Source organism: Piliocolobus tephrosceles, chromosome Y (genome assembly GCF_002776525.5).
Source record: "Piliocolobus tephrosceles isolate RC106 chromosome Y, ASM277652v3, whole genome shotgun sequence".
NCBI classification, from domain to species: Eukaryota; Metazoa; Chordata; class Mammalia; order Primates; family Cercopithecidae; genus Piliocolobus; species Piliocolobus tephrosceles.
The window spans coordinates 8,210,895-8,235,619 of NC_045456.1; the positions used below are offsets into that span (position 1 = coordinate 8,210,895).

The following is a 24,725-nucleotide window of genomic DNA, read 5'->3' on the forward strand; positions in this document are numbered from 1 at the left end:
AAAAAAAAAAAAAAAAAAAAAAAAAAAAAAAAAAGAGACAAACTAGGAAGAATATACAGAAATGTAACAGAAAGTAGATAGGAAGAAGAATGAAGTAGAAATACTTAAAATTAGAAATATGGTGAGTGAAATTAAAACTGTAACAAAGTAAACTCTAGACTCACAACAATTGGAGAGTTGGTGATTGGAAAGATGAACCAATTAATTTACCCAAAACACATTAGAGAGAGGTGAAGGGGAAAAAATAGCTAAATATAGAAGCACATTTAAGAGACATGTAAGATGATTAAAAGCCTCCAACATTTTTCAAAAAAGAGAGTAGAGACAATATTATATTATAGGTGGAATAATGAAAATGATAATGGCTGAGAATATTAAAGCATTGAGAAAAAACAGACAAGTGGCCTCAGATTGAAACTGCCATGAAGGTCTCTGTCTCAAATTCTCAACTCTGCTTTTGTAGTATGAAAGCAGCCATAGACAATAAGTAAATGAATGCACATGGCTGTGTGTCAATACAACTTGATTTACAAAAACAGGCAGGCAGCAGGCTAAATTAGGCTGGGAGACTATAGTTTGACAGCTCTTGATCGAAAGAATAACCATTGTTGGCCATGTGCAGTGGCTCATGTCTGTAATCACAACACTTTGGGCGGCCAAGGCGGGCAGATCACTTGAGCCCAGGAGTTCAAAACCAGCCTGGGCAACATAGCGAAACCCCATCTCTACTAAACGTACAAACATTAGCTGGGCATGGTGGCACGCTCCTGTAGTCCCAGCTACTCAGGAGGCTGAGGCAGGAGAATCGCTTGAACCTGGGAGGCTGAGGTTGCAGTGAGCAGAGATGGTGCCACTGCACTCCAGCCTGGATGACAGGGCCAGACTCGGTCTCGAAAATAAATAAAGAATAACCATTGTTGGCCGGGCGCGGTGGCTCAAGCCTGTAATCCCAGCACTTTGGGAGGCCGAGATGGGCGGATCACGAGGTCAGGAGATCGAGACCATCCTGGCTAACACAGTGAAACCCCGTCTCTACTAAAAAATACAAAAAACTAGCTGGGCGAGGTGGCGGGCGCCTGTAATCCCAGTTACTCGGGAGGCTGAGGCAGGAGAACAGCGTAAACCCGGGAGGCAGAGCTTGCAGTGAGCCGAGATCTGGCCATTGCACTCCAGCCTGGGCGACAGAACGAGACTCCGTCTCAAAAAAAAAAAAAAAAAAAGAATAACCATTGTTTACGTTTTCATGTATATGTCACCAGGTGTTCTTCATATATCCATATAAGTATGTATATATGATGTACATAAGTACCTAAGTGAAAATACATAAGTAATTTTAGAAGAGGTTATATCATAGCTGAATCACACATGACTTGGACCACACTTGCTCTTCTCTTGGACAACTCTCAGTGTCCACTAGCATGTCTAAAAAAAATGTCTACTCCTAAAATGCTAATGCATGATGTAGATTTTAACTACAGCTTTTGAGGCTCAGTGGAGGAGGGTGTACATCACACGACCCAATGCAAAGCTTTTTAACAGCCCCTTTTGCTCATCTTTGTTTTCCTCCACTGTTCCTCGCCCTGCAGCAGGCAGCTAACATTCACCTCTCCCTTCCACCCTCCTCTCTCAGCACTGGTCCTTTGCCTCCTCCCTCATCCCAGCTCTACAAATGGCCTCAACCTGCATATTCCAACCACCCAGCAAAACAAACATCTAGTAACTACAGGGTCAGCAAGAGAGAATCTGAGGCCCTAGCCATAGACAGATCACCTTATCATTTCTCCAGCACATTCCAGGAAGGATCTCAGTTCGTTCGGTCCCAATATACCTCTACATCCTTTGTTTTAATGATCACATAGAATTTGTTATATGCATATATCATTATTTATATAACTAACCCCCAATTTTGAACAAGAGGCTACATACTGCAAATTTTTTATCTACCAAGTCTTTTTTTTCTTACAAACCCATCCAATACAGTTGCACTGTATCCACCAATACAGTTCATGCAACTGTATGGAAATCAAACTCTAGAAGAGTATTTTATAGTTCTATAAGAGTATTAAACTCTTATACTTCTAGAGTGTAAAACCCCAGAAAAGTATTTTGTCAGAAAAAGATTGTGTTTTTGAAATAGTAGGTTTTAAAAGAAAATAAAGAGGGTTAGAAGTAAGAAAATTCAGGTTATCAGGGGCTTGATATCCTTCTTTTGTGACTGTAGGCAGGTTATCCAGGACTTTGTGGATCAATTTCTGAAATAAATAACAGAGATGAAATCAACTGTCATTAGCTACTGTCACAAAAATAATATGATAAACATCTATTCACTTCCTGTGGCTGCCGTAACTAATTATCACAAACTTGGTGGCTTAAAATAACAGAAATTTATTTTCTCACAGCTCCGGAGTCTAGAATTCCAAAATGGAAGGGTCAGCAAGGCTGCACGCCCTCCAAACACTCTTGGATTCTCTCGAATCTTTTCTTGCTTCATCCAGCTTCTGATGGCTCTAGGCAATCCCCCACTTGTGACTGCATCACTCCAGTCTCTGCCTCAGTCTTCAATTGGCCTTCCTCTGTGTCCCTGTCTTCTCTTCTGTCTCTTATAAAGACACTTGTCATTGTACAGTATTTAGGGTCCACATAGATGATCCAGGAGGATCTCATTTTAAGATCCTTAACTTCATTACATCTATACAGATCCTTTTTCCAAATTAAGGTAATGTTCACAGATTCTGTGTGTCAGGGTGTGGACATATCAATTTGAGGCCCACCATTCGATACACTACAGTTTTCTTTGTAAGTGTTCTGAGAACCCAGGAGAAATAAGTAAATCCTTTGATTCAATAAAAAATGAGTAGAATGTGAATCAACAATACTAGAAGATATCCTTTTTCCTAGGCACTGGCATACATTTCAATAGTTCTCTAATTACTTTACAGATGTATTTACGCTTCTAAGTGTCAGCAATGAAGATTATTATGACAAATTTAAAATTTAGTAATTTGTTTTTAAACTGATATTTTTGTTTTTTTAAGCGGTCATCTCAGTCTACATTAGAACGATCTGAACAGCAGATCAGGGCTGCTTCTAGTTTGGAGGAACTACTTCGAATTACTCACTCTGAGGACTGGAAGCTGTGGAGATGCAGGCTGAGGCTCAAAAGTTTTACCAGTATGGACTCTCGCTCAGCATCCCATCGGTCCACTAGGTTTGCGGCAACTTTCTATGACATTGAAACACTAAAAGGTAAGTGTGTGGATGTGGAGACAAATTCTTTCTCTTTATCAGATGGTGACAAATACACTTACTTTCTCCAAAACTCTGCGTAGGGCAGACACGTGTCAGAGGGAGAATGAAAGTCAGTCTTTGATTTCATAACTTCAGTATTAGTGCAGAATCTTGATTTTTAAATATTTACTTCACAGAGAAATATATTCAATAAGATTTTGAGATAAAAAACACAAAAGAACATTTCAAAATATAAAAATAAATTTAACTCATGGATGTGGGGGCAAAGAAAACCCAGGAAGACTATTGTTCTCAATAGAAAAAAAATCATAAGGTTTACTTAGAAAATAAAACCTGGGGATTCATCCACAAGGAGTATTCTACTGCCATCCATACATAGATAAAAACTAAAAATGGCCAGGCATGGTGGCTCATGTCGGCAATCCCAGCACTTTGGGAGGCCAAGGAAGGCAGATTGCTTGAGCCCAGGAGTTTGAGACCAGCCTGGGCAACATAACGAGACCCCATCTTTACAAAAAAAAAAAAAAAAAAACAGAAAAAAATAGCTGAGCACTGTGGTACGTGCCTATATTCCCAGCTACTTGGGAGGCTGAGGTGGGAAGATCGGCTGAGCCCAGGAGGTCAAGGATACAGTGAGCCATGATCATGCTACTACACTCCAGCCTGGGCAACAGAGCAAGATCCTGTCTCAAGAAAACCACCACCCCCGAACCAATAGATTAGATATAGCTTTTTTTTTTTTATTTCTGCAAAGTTGTGTGATTTTTAATAAAGTGAAAATTAAAAGTTGGACACTGAGTTGTAATATTGGATACTGGTATTGCTAGGAGAATAACGAAGGGAGAAAATTCTCAAGACAAAATGATCAAAACTCCAGACTAGAAAATAACATAATTTGAAATAAGGGTAATGATTGTTCCCTAGTAAGGTATGAAGATTCTTTAAAAGAAAATCAGGCCGGGCGTGGTGGATGACACCTGTAATCCTCCCAATCCACTTTGGGAGGTCGAGGTGGGTGGATCACCTGAAGTCAGGAGTTTGAGACCAGCCTGACCAACATGGTGAAAACCTGTCTCTACTAAAAATGCAAAATTAGCCGGGCATGGCAGTGCATGCCTGTAATCCCAACTACTTGGGAGGCTGAGGCAGGAGAATCGCTTGAACCCAGGAGGCAGAGGTTGCAGTGAGCTGAGATCGCGCCATTGCACTCCAGCCTGAGCAACAATAGTGAAACTCTATCTCAAAAAAAAGGAAGGAAGGAAGGAAGGAAGGAAGGAAGGAAGGAAGGAAGGAAGGAAGGAAGGAAAGCAGTGTGTGTAGATACTGTGCCATAATGAATAAAAAATGCTTGTCAAGTAAAGTTCTGTGGTTTCTGATTAGGCATTTAAGTTTTTGATGACATGTCAAAACAACACAAGAAGCTGCTACAGCATTGCTGATCTACCATTCTAGATTTGATTAACATGATTACCTGGTAACTGATTATATATATAGCATAATTCAAATTAACCACTAGGCCAAAACTATTTTTTTCTTTCTACCTAAAACTGTATTTGTTTTTTCCCATTTGTAACAAGATGTTGGGGTTGCACAGACCTCTGTTGTTGGCGGTGGGGAAAGCTGTGCATAGATGGGGAAATATTCTTTGGTAGCACCTTGGGCATGAGTGTGAAAAGGATTCTTTGTCTTCCTGTGTATGACTGTGTGTCTAAGTGAGTTGACATGGTGGGAACCATAGCCTTGAGCTCACTTCAGACAGGAGTTTGAAGCTCTAGATGTTTCTATGTGATGAATTAATATAGCCTTCATGAGAACAAAGGGTTGGCACCTCATCTAGAGGTCAAAGGCCTTAACCATATTGCCTGAGGTGAGCCTGGAGCTATTTCATGAAGATGAATGTTACCGTAAAACCAAGACTAGATGATCTAAAAAAAGTCAATAACATTGACATTTTCTAAGGAGAAAGCCCTTAAAATATCACAGAATTTGCAAACCCTATGAATTTATCTCCTAATTTCATAGGGGATCATCTAAAGTTATTTACTAAGTTAGAAGCAGTGAATAATGAAATCGGCATGTTACACCAATTAGAATTTGTTATCAAGTCTCCCTTGTGGATTTCAAGGTAATTTCCTGAGGCAGAGCAGTCCTGCTGGGAAGTAGTAAAGAATAGTAGAGTTTTGAAGCCTTTAATCAGTGATGTTGGTCATAATTGCATATGATTTTGATTAAAAGCTTACCACTCCAATTTCAAAACTTAGTTTTATAAAAAGAGAAAAAGCAAATGGAAAGAAACATTTAAGTAGAATTTTAAATTGGGAATATTTTCATAGGTTGGTTTCTTTTTTCAAAGATTCATGGTTAATTGCAGTGAATTAAATAATAACCATAATAATACTTAATTGAGTAATTTATCCCTCATGTGCAGCCTTCAGGCTTTTTATACAAATATTAATAATCAGAAATTTTTAAAACGGTTTCTTGGGGGCTGGGCACAATGGTTCACACCTATAATCCCAGCATTTTGGGAGGCCAAGGTGAGCGGATCACAAGGTGAAGAGATCAAGACCAGCCCGGCCAACATGGTGAAACCCCGTCTCTACTGAAAACACAAAAATTAGCTGGGCAGGGTGGTGCATGCCTCTAATCCCAGCTACTTGGGAGGCTGAGGCAGGAGAATCACTTGAACCCAGGAGGTGGAGGTTGCAGTAAGCCGAGGTCACACCACTGCACTCCAGCCTGGCGACAGAGCAAGACTCTGTCTCAAAAAAAAAAAAAAAAAAAAGATTTCTTGGGATAGAATGTTTTATTATGAGGAAAAAACCCCCCAAAGTTTAGGTAAACTGTGTAGTAGTACAATGCAGTGATCCAGACAACCCATATTATGTTTTTGGTGATTGAAGAAGCAACATATGAAAAAAATTGGTATTAAGGGATGAAAAAGGAGAAAGGATGTGGAGAAGATGTTATAAGGGAATAATTTAGGGACTAGGGTCACATCTCAAATGGTAATATTGTATCGGTATACTTCAAGCAGAGGTGTTCTCTATCCCTTCTATTCCCATATGTGGGAACTCAGAATAATCTCAGGAGAGCTCTTGAAAATGCAGTAAAAATAAAGGACAGTTTGTCTATTGTTGCATAACACATTACCACAAAACTTAGCTACTTAAAACAATATTTATCTCAGTTTCTGTGGGCCAGAAATGCTGACATGGCCTAGATCAGTTTCTCTGCTTCAGATGTCTCCGGAGGCTGCAGTCAAGATATTGGCCTGGGCTGCAGGCATCTTAGGGCACTGCTTTCAAGTTCAGTCAGATGTTGTTTGCAGGACTCAATTCCCCACAGGCTGTTGGACTGAGGGTCTTCGTTCCTCGCTGGCTATTGGCCAGAGGCTGCCCCAAGTTCCTTGTCATGTGGACCTTTCTAACATGGCGGCAAACTAACACAAGAACAGAAAACCAAACACCGCACGTTCTCACTCATAAGTGGGAGTTGAACAATGAGAACAGATGTACACAAGGAGGGGAACATCACAAACCAGGGCTTGTTGGGAGGTGGGGGACAAAGGGAAGGAGAACATTAGGACAAATACCTAATGCATGTGGGGCTTAAAACCTAGATGACAGGTTGACGGGTGCAGCAAACCACCATGGCACACATACACCTATGTAACAAACCTGCACGTTCTGCACATGTATCCCAGAACTTAAAGTAAAATAAGTTAAAAAAAAAAAAAAAAAAAAGCCTGCAAGTGTAGAAGGAGAGAAAGAGTGTGTGTGTGTGAGAAAGTGAGACAGAGTAAGAAAGAAGAGAACTTGCAATAAGTAGAAACAAGACTGCAATCTTTTTTAACTTCATCATGGAAGTGGTATCCCATCACTTTTGCTGTATTCTCTTCATAAGAAGCAAGTTACTGGGTCCAGCTCACACACAAGGAGAAGAGATTTACACAAGGGCATGACTATCAGGAGGTGGGGACCACTGGGGGTTAGTTTCAGAGCTGCCTACCACAAGAGATTTTCACCAGCACCACACCCCCACATATAATAAATAAACTCTACAGTTCCATGGCAAGCTACAAGGAAGTCTTTGTGTTGTCTTTATCATAAAATTGAATCTTTCCCCCAAAACACCTGTAGAAAGGCTATGCAGCATTAAGTACCGAAGGGTCAAAATCGAATTTAAAAAATAAAATATGAGAGAAAAGCAAGTACTGTTTTATAAGAAAGTATATAATTTTTTTTTATTCCCATAGGCTTGTTTCTTTTTTCTTGTTACCTTCAAATTAACTATGGCCAAAGGATTGCTCATTCCATTAATACGAACAGGCTTATTTCATCATTTATATAAATATCAGTATCAGGCACTTGCAAATGAGAAAGGATTAGTTTCACTTCAATTTCCATTTACGCATTTGCCAAGTTTAGATCGTACTGTAGTTACTTAAGCAACCAACAGAAACATATTTCTTGATGATGCTAAAACCTACCTACACCTGGCTTTAAGCAGAAGAAATGCTATCCAGCTGTATCTAGTAAATTGCTTGATAAATAATATTTACATGTTATTTCTTTACATGCTTCTATTTACTTCCCTATTAGCCAGCTTCTCCAGATGTATCCAATGTAATTATGTACAGGACATGGTGTTCTACCTCAAAGGGAAATAAAATACTTATATTCTACAAAGGTGTGGTATAAATGGGAAAGAGCACAGAGATTGTTGTAACTTCTCTGCAAACAATCTTTGGTTAAAGGACTGACAAAAAATATCCATCTAGTAAAAGAAACAAGCAGTAGAAATGTGAAAATGACTACGCTCAGCATAACCCTGGCACATGTTGGCACATCAGGGCCATTCCATCTGCTAGCCCCAGTGAGCTTTCTCTCTGCAGTTATAGACGAAGAATGGCAAAGAACTCAGTGCAGCCCTAGAGAAACATGCGTGGAGGTGGCCAGTGAGCTGGGGAAGAGTACCAACACATTCTTCAAGCCCCCTTGTGTGAACGTGTTCCGATGTGGTGGCTGTTGCAATGAAGAGAGCCTCATCTGTATGAACACCAGCACCTCGTACATTTCCAAACAGGTATGAGGACATCGGCAAGCCTGCTATCTCTAAAGCCCTGATTATAATAGCGCCGATCGCTACAACAACCTTGTTGCCAAACACTGTACTAAATGCTCTGTGTGCATAATCACATTTAATCTTTGAAACGAGCCAAGAGGGTATTTTATCCTCCTTTATAGATGAGGAAACTGAGGCTCAGAGAGGTAACTTACTTATCCAAGGTTACATGGCTGATAAATAGCAGAGCTGGGATTCAAACCCAGGTCTGTGGGAGGCCAGAGCCTGAACTATTATCAGTTATTGTCTCTCTGATGCTATAATGTCAAGACTCAGAAAACCATGTGGAAGTTACTAGGATAGGATGTTAAAAGGAACGAAGATAGCTGTGCTGTCTTGTGTATCCATCAGGTTCTGTGTTGCTCAAAAAAAAAGTTTCATGAAGGTTATGGGCAGAATTGGGGAAAGAGGGATGGGACAGTGAAGCACCTGAAGCTAGCAAAAAGGGGGAGACTTCCCAGCCTTAGACTGAGGAGACAAGGGGAGGGAGCAGTTACGGGAACCCAGAGGGAAAGCGGAGAAGAGGGTTGCTGGACTGGCCACTGTCAACTCTTGGCCTGGCAGGGAGTTGGGGCAGGGGCTGGGAGAGGCAAGAGGGTTTATAGATGTAGCCCATGGAGGGCAGCATCCTGGGGCACAGAGCCTGCTGGGGAAGGAAGGAAAGAGGATGTTGTCTCGAGGCGGGGGCAAAGAGAGAATACCTAGCACAAAAGACATTTGGAAATAATTCTGCAGTCCCCATGAAAGAAATAATTCAGCCCTCTTCATCTTATAAAACTCCCTTTGCTTAGGTAAGTTTTCCTTTCTCTGGTTACCATGGTTTTAATAAATGTCGCATATGAGAGTAGTAGTAACAAACTTGGGAAAGCAACATTTAAAAACTGTGCATCAAACTACATTCTTTTTGGTATCTGTTGCAAATTCCTTGAATGTTGATATACTTACTTAATTGTCAGTTTGCCTATATGATTTATTCTCCTTTTAATTGCAAGAAGAGGTAGTACAAGAAAATTACATGTACTGAACATATCCATGTTATTTTCTTAATGCTGATTTATTTTGTTAATAGATTTACTTATCCTTAATGTTGTGCCTCCACCCTCTAAAATATCCTTTAAACTGAAGAGTTTCTTTTTCTAAATTCTTTTAGAGAATCTTGGAGCTTGTGCAAATTTTAACCTCTACTATTTGACAATTAGAAAAAAAAAAATGACCCAAGTAGGGCTAAGCATCAATTCTTAGTAGAAACAAAGCTTGCATAACGTAAGAGGGTTTAGTTCATGATCATGTGATTCCCTAGAGCACAGCCAAAAAATTGTGCAAGAAGATGAAGTTTATGCAAAGTAAACACTACAAAAACACTCTCACTTAGACTCATGGAAGTTCCATTACGTATTGAGAGGTCAGAATAAACTCAACCTTAATGGATTGCTTCCACTTAATAGATAGTTGAGTACTTCATTTTGACTGCTGTACTCAACAAATGATTAATTTCATAGAATGTACTTAAGTGTAAGTGTACAGCAGCTTTTCTTCCAAATATGAATTTTTGAACATTTTAATAGTAGTTTTAAAAAACTATCTCTCGGCCAGGCGTGGTGGCTCATGCCTGTAATCCCAGCACTTTGGGAGGCTGAGGCGGGCAGATCACAGGGTCAGGAGATCAAGACCATCCTGGCTAACACGATGAAACCCCGTCTCTACTAAAAAATAATAATAATAAAAAAAAATTAGCCAGGCGTGGTGGCGGGCACCTGTAGTCCCAGCTACTTGGGAGGCTGAGGCAGGAGAATGGCATGAACTCAGCAGGCGGAGCTTGCAGTGAGCTGAGATCGTGCCATTGCACTCCAGCCTGGGCAACAGAGCGAGACTCCGTCTCAAAACAAAACAAAACAAAACAAAAACTATCTCTCACCCCAAAGTTATGGACTATTTGGCAAACCACCTCTTAGAAACAAAGGGAACAAATGAATACTCTATGTAGTAAGGACTACATGGAATGGTGATTGAATGGACAATACATTAAAATCAACTTCAAACTCATCCACACATCATAGAACCACTCAAGAAAGTTGTATCATCTCTCTGTACGTCTGTTTCTTCACCTATAAGATGGGGATAATAAAAACCCACCCCATAATGCTGTTATAAGGAGTAAATGAGGTAACATGAAAGCACTTACAACAGGGTGTGGCCTACAGAAAGCGTAGAAAGAATGATATACATGTTAGCTATAATTATTTGTTTGGGCACGATGATCTTGTATCAGCTATTAATACACAATGCTACATAACAAACACACTAAAACTCAGTGGTTCCAAACAACAATGGTTTATTCTCACTTACATATCTGAGGTTCAGTTAGTTTAGGGTGGATTCAGCGGGGCTTGACTCTAAGCTGCAGTGTGAGTCCAAGTCAACTTCTACGTTTCCCATCGCTTGGACCAGCAAGCCTGCCAGATTACGTTCTTTTCATGGCTACAGCATAAGTTTGAGAAAACAAGCCCCATAAAACATGCACAGTTCAAATTTGTACTTCTGTCATGTCTGCTAACATCTCACTAGCCAAAGAAAGTGACGTGGCCAAATACAAAGTCAAGAGATAGGAAACTATATTTCTTCAATAGAAATGGTATGAGAAGGGATAAGTAAATAGATTGAATAATAACCTATTCTAATAAAATCCTAAAGAAACTGAATAGCTTTAATCTCATTTAATCCTTATGATTTACACTCAAATGTAAAGCAGGAGTAGGGATTAACAGTACCATTTTACAAGGTATCAATGATCAAAAAGTTAAGAGATTTGACCAAACTTACACACTTCATAAAGTTAGATGAGCCTGTTTAGTTCCATTCTTAATGGACAGCTCGGCTAAAGTCATTGCCATAAATGACAAAGGCAAAAATTCACACTAGAACAATTTTAAAAATAATATATAAAATTAAAAAAAATTGTGGTTATCTTTCTCTGCTGTAGCTCTTTGAGATATCAGTGCCTTTGACATCAGTACCTGAATTAGTGCCTGTTAAAGTTGCCAATCATACAGGTTGTAAGTGCTTGCCAACAGCCCCGCGCCATCCATACTCAATTATCAGAAGATCCATCCAGATCCCTGAAGAAGATCGGTAAGCACTTTTTTTGTTTGTACTGGATTATGCTTGTTTTTGCCTTGCCAAAATGTGTGTAGAGGATATTTCATTAATATAGAGTTACCAATTTATCTTCAAATTATTCATATTTTAGCTTCTAACCTGAATCTACTGGTAATAACTGGCAAATACATATTTTTATTAGATGTTAGATATATATTGTGGTAGGACCAAAACGCTCAGTGGTATGAGCTCGTCATGTCTACTCGTAGACACATTTGTTCTTAATATGCATAGTCTAATGCAGGTGTAAAACCACTTTAACCTCAAATTTAGCACATGTACCCTTGTTCCAGAACAAGCATTAAATAAAACTTATTTCAGGCTGTTTGTATATTTACATCCTGAAATGAGAGAAAACAAAGAAGATTCCTGGGGTCATTGGGAAGTGACAAAACTAGCAGCACGTGAGTTTTGCAGCTTTCTAATCTTTCCCCCTTAAGATTACCAAATGAAAAACCTTTGTTTTAAATTAAAATGACTTAAAATTAATTTGGCTTTGAAATTCTCTTGAGATTAATTTTGTAATTGTTTATAAGACAAACGACGAAACCAAAGGTCAGGATCACTTATTTGAAGAAGAAAAAAAAAGATTTAATATAAAGAAACAAGTAAAGGGTAACTGAATGAAAAGATCATTAGTTAGATACTTAGATTTTGCAAAAGTAAAGCAATAAATATATTGCGTGAGTGGCAAGTAAAAGAGTAAGCTGGTGATTAGTTAACATTGAGCCAAGAAGACACCTCCACCTCTCTCCAGCAGAAAAGAAAACTTGTAGAAAAGCAACATTTATTCTCATAATAATGTTCCTGTTGTTCCTCTTGTCCTGGTCAATGCTTTTATCTTTATTTTAAAGAAAACAATCTTAGGGGCCGGGCACGGTGGCTCACGCCTGTAATCCCAGCACTTTGGGAGGCCGAGACGGGCGGATCACAAGGTCAGGAGATTGAGACCATCCTGGCTAACACGGTGAAACCCCGTCTCTACTAAAAATACAAAAAACTAGCCGGGCGAGGTGGTGGGCGTCTGTAGTCCCAGCTACTGGGGAGGCTGAGCCAGGAGAATGGCGTGAACCCGGGAGGCGGAGCTTGCAGTGAGCCGAGATCCGGCCACTGCACTCCAGCCTGAGAGACAGAGTGAGACTCCGTCTAAAAAAAAAATAATAATAATAATCTCAGGAAGTATTCTTAGGAGGTATGTTAGAACATATATAATTCTGGTAAATAAACTGTTGACAGCTATAATTTGCATAGTTTTAACATATATCTTCTTAAGAAGATTACAATTTCCAAAATTACAGTTTAGTTTGTAAACATTTCCACATAGAATATTTATAATTACAGAATCACTATCTAGTAAGATGCAGTTCATAAATACAAATTAAGCTCCTTTAAAATCTTTTTTTTTTTTTTTTTGAGACGGAGTTTCACTCTTGTTGCCCAGGCTGGAGCGCAATGGCGCAGTCTCGGCTCATTCCAACCTCCGCCTCCCGGGTTCAAGCGATTCTCCTGCCTCAGCCTTCCAAGTAGCTGGGATTACAGGCATGTGCCGCCACGCCCGGCTAATTTTGTATTGTAGAGATGCAGTTTTTCCATATTGGTCAGGCTGGTCTCAAACTCCCGACCTCAGGTGATCTGCCCGCCTCGGCCTCCCAAAGTGCTGGGATTACAGGCGTGAGCCACCGTGCCCGGCCCGCTCCTTTAAAATCTTAACTCTTCTCACATCCTTATCGGTTGGTGGTGAGAACATTTGAAATTTACTCTCTTAGCAATTTTGAAATATACATTATTATTATTGACTGTAGTTACCATACTGTGCAATAGATCTCAAAACCTTATTTCCCTAAACTGAGAATAAAAAGCAAAAAATAAATTTTAAAAATCTTAACTATTCTCTACTCAGGAATTGATTTAATGTTCCAAAGTTTTGATTATCCTTGAAAGCTTTTAAATCTGGGTCGTTGTTTTCTTTTCCTAGCTGTTCCCATTCCAAGAAACTCTGTCCTATTGACATGCTATGGGATAGCAACAAATGTAAATGTGTTTTACAGGAGGAGAATCCACTTGCTGGAACAGAAGGTAATGATAGTAGTAGTCAAATAATAACAGTAATAATAAAAGTAGCAACAATAGCAGTGAACATTATTGAGTACTTAGTATGACCAGGCAATGTTGTAAATCTTTTATATGTTTTAGCTCATTTAATTCTCACAACAACCCTATAATATACTATTGTTATTTCTTTTTTACAATTACAAAATGGACACACCAAGATATCAAGTAATTTCCTCAAGGTCACACAGCTGAGAGTGATAGAAGTGGTCAGATTCCAGAACCCTCTGTACCATAATCATATAGTAAGTCCATTGATGCATCACTCTGCTTTCTAATCTCAAAGAAAAGCCCAGAGTTATTGGAGCATCCTGAAGCATTGAAATTGAAAGGGGATGTTAAACTTGAATGAAAGCTGCTTCAGAACTAAATACTAGTCAACTGCAGTTTACTAATGTATTTGTATGAACGTCTCACAGGAACATAAAGTAATTTTGGACTTGGTTTCTATCAACTGCATCATATGAAAACATGCCAGTAATTTGAAAAAATAAATGGGGAATAAGAGAAAACATTTTCTGGAATTAAGGCAAAGCAAAAGCAAAATATGGCTATTGGTCTAAGGGGAGTTGGGAGCAAAATGAGATAGAGTGAATTGTCATAGCTCATAATCCGTAATTCTGTGACTTTGGGTGATGAACATTTGCTTGAAAATGAATGCATTTTAATTTATTTTCCGGGGAGCTTTACATGGTTCCACCAAAAAAAAAAAAAAAAAAAAGTCACAAGTAGTCATGCAGTTTGACCCTTGCTTGTTTTAAACTATAATCTACAAGCAAGAACAGTAAGGGCTAAACTCTAAGAAATCTGTCCTAAAAACTGTAAATAGCAATCTACTCTCCATTCTTCTGCCTCTCAGCTTCCTTCTAAATGTTTTCATGAAAGCTCGACCCAGAGCATGTGGGGAAATTTAATATTTATGTAGTTTAAATGCCCATGCTGATCTTGAATGTTCTTTACACCCTTCCCACCAAGTGTTCAGCCATCCTCTACCAGAACATACATCAGTTATTTGGAGACTCGCCATCCAGTGAGGCAGCACCAAGGGGTGGACACACTCCTGTTGTTATACTGAACTGAAATCTCTCTCTAGAACAGACCAGACTGCCCAATGGAATACAATAAGAGTCATATATGTAACTTACATTTTACATTACTCATATTAAAAAGGCAAAAAGAAACAGGTGAAATTTATCTTAATATATTTTATTTAATCCAATCTATCCAATATCCTATCATTTCAACATGCAATCAATGTAAAAAAATTTATGCACTAGCCTACATTCTTTGTGCTAAGTCTTTGAAATCCAGTGTGTTTGTACACTTACAGCACATCTCAAGTTAGACTCTCTATTTCATGCCCAATAGTCACATACGGCCCATAGCTACCTTGTTGGACAGCCCAGCTCAAGAGCATCAACTCATTAGTTCAGGTTTTACCCTATAGAGCCATGTAAAACAAATCTAATTCTTTCTCCATGTGACTCATGTTTTAATAGTGTTAGAAAATTATTGCGGGGTTGGCCAGGAATGGTGGCTCATGCCTGTTATCCTAGCACTTTGGGAGGCCGAGACGGGAGGATCACTTGAGGTTGGGAGTTTGAAAACTAGCCTGGCCAACATGGCAAAATCCCATCTCCACTACTAAATAAATAAATAAATAAATATATAAGTAAATAAATAAATAAATAAAAATAACTGGGCGTGGTGATGTGTCCCAGCTACTTAGGAGGCTGAGGCATGAGAATCTCTTGAACCTGGGAGGCAGAGGTTGCAGTGAGCCGAGATCATGCCACCGCACTCGGGCCTGGGTGACAGAGTGAGACTGTGCCTCCAAAAAAAAAGAAAGAAAGAGAGAGAGAGAGAGAAAGAAAGGGAGAAAGAGAGAGAGAGAGAGAAGAAGGAAGGAAGGAAGGAAGGAAGGAAGGAAGGAAGGAAGGAAGGAAGGAAGGAAGGAAGGAAGGAAGGAAGAAGGAAGGAAAGAAGGAGAAAGAAAGAAGAAAGAAAAAAAGAAAGAAAGAAAGTAAGTTACTGTGGGAAGGGCAATATGTTTAGAGCTTAAAGGCTCTAGCTGAGGATTTCCTGGCACAAAGCCTCTGAGACAGTTTTATATAGAGGAGGTTTGTAGGCAGGCACAAGGCATTAAAGGGTAAAGAGAGAGGCGGCTGACCACAGTGCTGTTGCTAAGAGACATCAGCCTAAGCCAACGGGAAGTTGAAGCTGGGAACCCCTGTGGAGGTAAGTCTCAAATCTAGGTGAAGAGGCTGAACCCTGTAGACCGTTCATTGGCTGCCTTGGAGAGGGGATGTAGCCTTAGGTGAGGCAGCTGATTTCTGATGGAGATAATTCTTGGGAAGGCACTCAGCCGGTACACATGTGTAGAGGGTGGAAAGAGGAATAGGGAAGAAGAGAAGTGCTACTCTAAGCAGGGGGGATCTGAGCACTCAAGACTGGAGGTGAAAGAACATACTGGAAAAAGTTCAGCATGGTGGGGATATAACGGGTGGAGACATAATGGGGAAGGGGTTGGTTAGATGTGAGAGAAGAAGCTGGACAGGCTCACAGGGACAAAGCAGAAGGACCTCGTAATTCTTGCGTGGGAGCTTGGATGTGATACTAAGGACAAAGGGAAACCACACAACTGGCTCAAGCAGGAGAGTGACAGTACCCATTAGAATTTTAACAAAATCATACCAGCAACAGTGTAGAAGAGGATGCGTTGACTCGGGGCAGGGAAAGAGGCAGGAAAGCTTTTGGGAAGTTGTAGCAATGATGTAAGCGAGAGGTGCAGGGTGGAGTGGATCACAATTGTTTCTCATTCTCATCTCCCATAAGTCCCCAATGTGGACCAAGTTCACATTCTTTTCTCCAATGGCCCCATCAGATTGATGGCATTTACTGAGCTTACTGTTCACTATACTTTTTTTCCATACATGTGACTGTTAAGCCAACTGCCTTTTCTACAATGACTTCTCTTGCCCAGATGAGCACATTTAGGTTAGTGAATCCAAGTCTAATTTAATTGCATCTTGTTAGATTCAGGTCATTGCTCTAAATTGTCAAAACAAACAATACAAAATAAATAAATAAATAAATAAATAAATAAATAAATAAATAAATAAAGGCGGTCCCAATTCTGTATTTTAAAATACTTAATATTATCCCTTCCTTCTTGAAGAGAGCCACAATTTCAGGAATTTATTTTGAAAAATTCTATCAGTTTATTGATAAAAATAGTAAAAGGAACAAAGCTGAGAACAGAACATATCGTCAAACTCCCTAGGGATGGAAATCAATACATAATACTTCAGAATATCACCCTCAGCTACTTGTTGTTCCACCATCACTTCTCTTGCATCCAGTTTTTGTTCCTGTTAACTTGGCTATAAGGACGTGAGCACAGCGTCTGCCAAACAGCCTGCTGAAGTTCTGCAAACACCTTGTGGATTGTGTTTCCCTAAACCACCCTGTCCAACAGTGGCCTTGGGCCTGTCTGAAGTATTCTTAGTGAACTTCTGCTGCCACCTAGTGATCATTGAGAATTTTTAAAGAGCCTCTTTGTCCTTTAACAAGTTATTCTTGCCTTGCCCCAAAGCGACATCTGCTTCACTGGCATATGACTTACAAAGGTCACATTTTTCCTCTTCACAAACTTCAAAATGGAGACTCCTCAGATTTAGCCTTCCAGCACCCATTCTCAAACGTCATCCATTAGAGAACAGTTTAAACTATAAAGTTGAAGCACACGAGATTGTCATTTTGATATGTCATTAAAGTCAGATATTGGCAAGAACATGTGGTTTAACCCAATGTCTTGGAATGCTGGAGGAGATTCTCAGAACCTCCATACATCAGCCTGCTTCAGGACCCTTTTATTACACCAAAGAAACCCAACAAACATCCATCAAGTGCCTATTTTATACCAGAACAATGAGACCTGCTCCTTCCCCTTCAGGACATTTTACTTAATGGGGGAAACGTACAAGTAAACAGACAAATATAATCAGTGCAAGAAAGAATCGGACGGAAATATGCACAGGATAAGGACACTTAGCTAAACCTGCAGACATTGGGAAAGATGTCAGGGAAAATGGATGGCAGAAAGAAAGACAAGGCCAAAGGCATGGGACTGGGAGGCACTGGAATATCAGGGCAACAGAAAGTGCTGTCATTTGGTGTAAATGGAACACACAGGATATATGAGAGCGAGAAACAGAAGATGAGTCTGTGAGGTTATTATGGTCCAGTTCATGGAGGGCCTTATATGTCCTGGTGGGAAAATTGGTTTTTATTGTGGGAAGGGAAGCTTTTAATGCATTCAAAGCAGTGGAATGAAGTGATTTGGTTTGCATTTGTTAATCGTGTGAAGAATAGGTTGGAGGGATAAAGCTTGTGGTGGTAAGATGAGCGACAGAGCGACAGCCATCTACACAAGAAACACAAGGTCCAGACTGAATTGTGGCAGTGGCAGTGGGGATGGAAAATAAAGAACAAATTTAGAGAGGCAGAACTGAGTGGACATGATGCTCAGACTTACCAGAGCAGGTGAGTCAAGAGTAATGTCACCATTCCCTAAATGAGGCAAACTGGGAGAGAAGCAGGTTTGGGGAGAAAACTACTAAACATGTACGTCCCTCGAAAACCTTCAAGAATGCTAAAGGGACAGAGTCAAGTTCTTCCAAAGTTTCTGTCTCTTCCATTTATTTTGCAATGAATTTCAACTTGTTAATCAGAAATGGATTTGAAGTAGTAGGTATTCAATTGTTTTATACACCTTCTAGAAGAAATATCTGTCAGCTGAGTATGTCAAAAACTTCTCAGACCCTCCCCTTTACCTGAATGTATCTTCCAGCAGATGTTGGTGGAATCAAAGTTGATTGTTGCTGTTATATCTTTTATACTAGTGTTATGATCTGCAGTGAGAACATGCATTACTATTGCTACCCCTGGTCTGGAATGCCTGAGGTGTATTTCTACAACACCAATTATTTTGTATGTCTCTCCTTTTAATCTCCACCAAAAATGGAGACAGCTAGACTCATAACCCCTTAGACATCCTATATTTTATTACTAATACTTGGTTGTGGAAGTTTGCATTTTAAACAAGTCATCAACATAGAAATCTCTAAAAATATTTTATCAAAAATATTCAGCTTATGATATTTTAAAAATCACAAACCTAAGAAAGCACACAAACCTGTGTTTGTATTGTGAAATCAGAGGCTACTCTTCCTCACCTTGTAAAAAAAATAGGGACATAAATCTATAGGAAGGAGATTGGGTGAATCCAAGTTACTTACGGATGATGTAAAATATACAATCAACTTTGGTGATCCAATTATCCACACTACAACTATCTGACCAACGCATTTCTGTTCCTCTTTAGACCACTCTCATCTCCAGGAACCAGCTCTCTGTGGACCACACATGACGTTTGATGAAGATCGTTGCGAGTGTGTCTGTAAAACACCGTGTCCCAAAGATCTAATCCAGCACCCCAAAAACTGCAGTTGCTTTGAGTGCAAAGAAAGTCTGGAGACCTGCTGCCAGAAGCACAAGCTGTTTCGCCCAGACACCTGCAGGTAAATGCCTTGAGTTGTCTTGCCTTTACTCATGACATTTAATGTAAATGCCATTTTAATTTGGTGGGATTCTTTAGTAAGCTAATTTTTCCCTTTAGTGCCCGAGTCCCTTTTGGATAATAGAACAGAAGTTTGGCAGCTAAGGAATAAGCAAGAGTATACAGAGTGATGATTAATCATGAAATTAAGAAAATCCTGCCTGTTATTATGGGTTTAGAGCTTTTTTTTTTTTTTTTTTTTTATAGAGTCTCGCTCTGCCTCCAGGCTGGAGTGCAGTGGCGCGATCTGGGCTCACGGCAACCTCTGACTCTCTGGTTCAAGGGATTCTCCTGCCTCAGCCTCCTGAGTAGCTGGGATTGCAGGCGCATGCCACCACGCCCAGCTAACTTTTGTATTTCAGTAGAGACGGGGTTTCACCATGTTGGCCAGGATGGTCTCGATCTCCTGACCTCATGATCCACCTGCCTCGGCCTCCCAAAATGCTGGGATTATAGGCGTGAGCCACTGCACCTGGCCTGGGTTTAGAGCTCTTAAACAACAATGAAATGGGTAAAATTTAAGCAATTATTAGGATATTGCTTAATAATAATATTTTCGGAAGGGGAGGTTTCAGATCATCAACCTCTTTAGTTCGGTCTCTCATTGTATATGTCAATATATGTTTATTTGTTTTTTTTCTTTAATGGAGGGAATATCATCGAATTTATATAGCAAGGAATTTATTCATGAATAGAACACTTGGAGGTTACTGATTCACTTTAATAGATTTTGAATCCATGTGGGATAACCATGCAGGATTTTATACTGACATTTTAAATATATATCTGAAAAACTGCCTCTGAAAACTTAATCAAATCAGAACAGAGTTATTCTTTTGAATCCAGTCATTGATTCTGAATTCTCATCTTTATTTTCTTTTGCAACAGCTGTGAGGACAGATGCCCCTTTCATACCAGACCATGTGCAAATGGCAAAACAGCGTGTGCAAAGCATTGCCGCTTTCCAAAGGAGAAAAGGGCTGCCCAAGGGCCCCACAGCCGAGAGAATCCTTGATTCAGTGTTCCAAGTTCCCTATCCCTGTCATTTTTAACAGCATGCTGCTTTGCCAAGTTGCTGTCACTGTTTTCTTCCCAGGTGTTAAAAAAAAATTCGTTTTACACAGCACCACAGTGAATCCAGACCAACCTTCCATTCACAGCTAAGGAGTCTCTCGTTCGTGGATGTCTTCTAGCTGCAGATGCCTCTGCACACCAAGGAATGGAGAAGAGGGGACCCATGTAATCCTTTTGTTTAGTCTTGTTTTTGTTTTTGATTTTTGGTGAATGAGAAAGATGTGCTGGTCATGGAATAGCAGGTGCCATATGATTGATTACTCAGAGCAGATGAGGAAAACTGTAGTCTCTGAATCCTTTGCTAATCGCAACTCTTGTGAATTATTCTGATTCTTTCTTATGCAGAATTTGATTCGTATGATCAGTACTGACTTTCTGATTACTGTCCAGCTTATAGTATTCCAGTTTAATGAACTACCATCTGATGTTTCATATTTAAGTGTATTTAAAGAAAATAAACACCATTATTCAAGCCATAGAATTTGATGTTATTTAATATGTTTCCACTCTATATTTATGCTAAAGAAAAACTGTTTTAAAGAAAGAAAGGAATTTCGAAGTGGAAGGTGCAGGGAGAGACACAAACACTGAACCTCAGTTTTGGGAAACCAAGGGAATAGCTCTCAGAAAGGTTAAGATTCTAAATCAGGCTAAGCAAATGCGGCCCAAGAATCCACTGCGAGTCACTCTGTGCTTTGAGATTAAATGGAACTTGACCTGATCCCCATCCCATGCCCTTGACCTCTTTGAGAGTTTGCATTTCTTCTGGCCACCTCTGGCTCCAGGTTTCTGCACTTACTCAAATCTCAGTGTCATGGACATCCCAACTCTCATAGCAACACAGTTCTTCTCTCTGTTCTACAGCTATCGCGTTTTGTTTTTGTTTTTGTTTTTGTTTGTTTGTTTGTTTTTTTAAATGGAGTCTCACTCTGTCGCCAGGCTGGAGTGCAGTGGTGTGATCTCAGCTCACTCCAACCTCTGCCTCCCGGGTTCAAGTGATTCTCCTGCCTCAGCCTCCCGAGTAGCTGGGTCTACAGATGCACGCCACCACGCCCAGCTAATTTTTGTATTTTTAGTAGAGACGGGGTTTCATCATGTTGGCCAGGATGGTCTCGAACTCTTGACCTTGTGATCCACCCTCCTCAGCCTCCCAAAGTGCTAGGATTACAGGCATGAACCAGCGCACCCGGCCACATAAAGCCTTTTTCCTCAAAGTACCCCTACGTCTAATTTGTTGGTGACATAGACTTCATTGAAATTTCGCCATAACAGAGGGAATTTAGCAGCATTAGCAGAGTTAAGTTATGTATTAAATAACTTAAAATTAATCCCTGCATCGTATCTTGCATAGATAGATATGTATATAGACACATACAACCCGTTATGGTACTTACAACACATTTGTGTAAATAGTTGTGTTTCTGTTTATCTCCCCAACATACTGTAACCTCATTATGACTGGAAACTGTGTCCTGATCAAATTTGTGTAACCCAGGTTTCTCAGGCCAGAACACCGGGGAATAGTACAATCAAAAGGAGAAAGACAATGATAAACAAAGGAATAGTAAACAAATGTAGCCCCATGGTAGTGGCATTGTTTGATCCCGGCCTAAATCCCTACTCTTCCTCTGCCAGGGTTCCTAAGCAGTTCCTGAATTTCTCCCTTCATTCACTGAAATTATCCGAAGCCTGGGGCTCCAGGTCCTTTGATGCTTCCCTGGCTTTAACTCTCAGTCCCTGCCCTGGGGACACGAGCTAACCTTCACCTGGCCTTGGAACCAGTCCTCACTGTGCTGCCATTGTCATTGCTCTTGTACTGGTGCCAACCCAGTCACTCCTCTTCTGCCACTGTTCTTCTTGCCCTCACTTTATGACCTTGATGTCAACAGTCTTCTTCCTTCTCATTTTACTGTATTTTTAATGAGGCTTCTGAAAATGCTTGCACATAACTTAGTTTTTGGAAACATACTCAGCATTCGACTCTTTGCTTTGCCTTTTCATTCAGTCTCTACCACTCCCCACTTCTCCATGATATTTGGTTAAATTCCTTTGAGATTTGGTGCAGAAGACAATTCAACGATACCACACAATTAAAGGAGTTACTTTGCTTATCCTCGACTGGCAAAAAGAAGGGATGAATCACTGAGGAGAAAAGACATGAATTTAAGGACAGACTCTGCCACCTAAACACATTGTAAGCCTGAACAATGTCATCAAGCCTCAGTTTTCTCATCTGTCAAATGTAAATGATAATCTTATTTCCCTAAATCTCAGAATTGATAACTTCATTAGAGTTAAAAAATTGAACAATACAATGTATCTTATAACTCAAAGGAATTATTCTGAAGGAAAGAAGGCAGACTGAGCAAATCCCAGAAGCTTCGGACCTCTGAGATGTTCTTGGCTTATACTGGATCCTTGGATCTGTCCTAAAACCAACTCAAACCATGTTTTGGTTCGAAATGCCTCTGGCTTCATAATTGCCATTTGGGTGGAGATTATCATAACGAATTCTAAGCTAAGCCAAAACTCAATGTGGTCTGGCTTTGTGCTTCTAAAACCCCTCCCTCTGCTTCCTCCTTAATTCCCAATTACCATCAAGATCTGCACTTGGATCCCTGAGGCTGGGTCAGGATGGGTCTGGTCCTTGAGGGTGGAGGTGGGGTAACTGGCCTGTTGCTTTATTAGAGTTCACTAGACGTTGCACGGGAATATTTGTCATACTAGCAGACCTGGAACGTGAGTTGAAAATTCTCAACTTGTTGCAAAATAAAAGTATGTGAGAAACTCCAAGAGCTTTAAGCAAACACAATAAATGCCAGCAATGCATGATGTCCCTGATTACGCCACAGGGCCAGAGAATTATTAGTGTGACAGCACACATCATAAATCTGTGACTAAAACAGTGTGGCAGGAGGCCCTTTAGAGATGGAAACAGATTAGGCAGCACGATGATCAGAGTTGAATGAAGATTAAAATACTGTCTGAGAGACTTGATAAAGGAAATTGTACAAACATTACGTTTTAAGGCCCTTCAAAAAAGCCATAGTTCAGTGAAAATTGTGAGCTTAATAGATTTGGTCAGCAAGAACTGGACTTTGTCTAATTTAGTCTTAATCCTCGGTATGAGAACAATGTCTTGCATATATTAGGTACTCAGTAAATAACTGTTTAATAAATAATAAATTATTACATTGATTTTGTGACCAGCGAATGAAATTATCTCTTTAAAAAGTGAAGAGTAATTTTACATAACTCATGTTTTTCAAACTCAGCTAGATTATATGCATGTCTGAATTATTCAGATGTTGCAACTCTAGAAAGCAATTTATTCTCAAAATATTTATGAAGTGAAAATGAGCAAAAAAATTCTGTTATTTGACCCTTATTAATGGCTTAGTGAAAGAAAGTCTGTCTTTGGTAATTTTTTTTTTTTTGAGACGGAGTCTCGCTCTGTTGCCCGGGCTGGAGTGCAGTGGCCGGATCTCAGCTCACTGCAAGCTCCGCCAACCATTCTCCTGCCTCAGTTTCCCGAGTAGCTGGGACTACAGGCGCCCGCTCCCTCGCCCGGCTAGATTTTTGTATTTTTTAGTAGAGACGGGGTTTCACCGTGTTTGCCAGGATGGTCTCGATCTCCTGACCTCGTGATCCGCCCGTCTCGGCCTCCCAAAGTGCTGGGATTACAGGCTTGGGCCACCGCACCCGGCCTGTCTTTGGTAATTTTATCACTGATATTGTTTGTTCTGAAACAGTGGTCAGTAAGCAATGGCCGATAGGCCAATTTCAGCTCATTGCCTGTTGTTTTGGTAAATACTGCTTTAATGGAACACAGTTATCCTCATTTGTTGATGTGTTGTCTATGGCTACTTTTACTCTACAACAGCAGAATTGAGTAGTTGGGGACAGAGACTGTATGGCTTGCAATACTGAAAATATTTACTCTTTGGTCCATTACAGAAAAAGTTAGCCAACCCCTTGTGTAAAAATATTTCTTATTTTATCACGTGTCATCAATGAACATTAAATATAATGAATTAGACTGCTTCTTGAACCCCTATAAAAAAATGACACTGTTACCTGGCCTTGATCGATTGTCAGAATCATCTGGCCTCACCTTATTTCAGTCATTGTGTAGTGTGTAACCCAATGAAGCTAAAAATTTACAATGATTTAAATTTCAGCTTTCCACAATTTAAATAAAGTCATGGATACATTTATTGATGGGTTCTAGTTATGTTCGTGGTATATCTCTAAAATGTTAGTGTTGATGGCGTGGACTCTAAATAGAGATAGCGCATAAACACGTTAGTTTTGTTCGTTTGTTTGTTTTCCCTCTTTTTTCCAATGCCCTGGGTAAAGTAAATACTCCTAAAGAGTTAGGGGATTTTTT

At 39.9% G+C, this 24,725-nt stretch overlaps 1 protein-coding gene across 1 annotated transcript in view; it reads left to right on the top strand.

Moving 5' to 3' along the window:
* The window catches only part of VEGFD (vascular endothelial growth factor D), a 39,830-nt gene extending 19,017 nt beyond the window's left edge, over positions 1–20,813 (top strand). The window contains exons 2-7 of the mRNA XM_023198946.1: positions 3,036–3,246; positions 8,147–8,337; positions 11,357–11,505; positions 13,508–13,608; positions 19,028–19,223; positions 20,150–20,813. Of these exons, the coding sequence (XP_023054714.1) occupies positions 3,036–3,246; positions 8,147–8,337; positions 11,357–11,505; positions 13,508–13,608; positions 19,028–19,223; positions 20,150–20,276 (975 nt within the window). The 3' untranslated portion in view covers positions 20,277–20,813. The remainder of the gene's footprint in view (positions 1–3,035; positions 3,247–8,146; positions 8,338–11,356; positions 11,506–13,507; positions 13,609–19,027; positions 19,224–20,149) is intronic.
* The last annotated feature ends 3,912 nt before the right edge of the window (positions 20,814–24,725 follow it).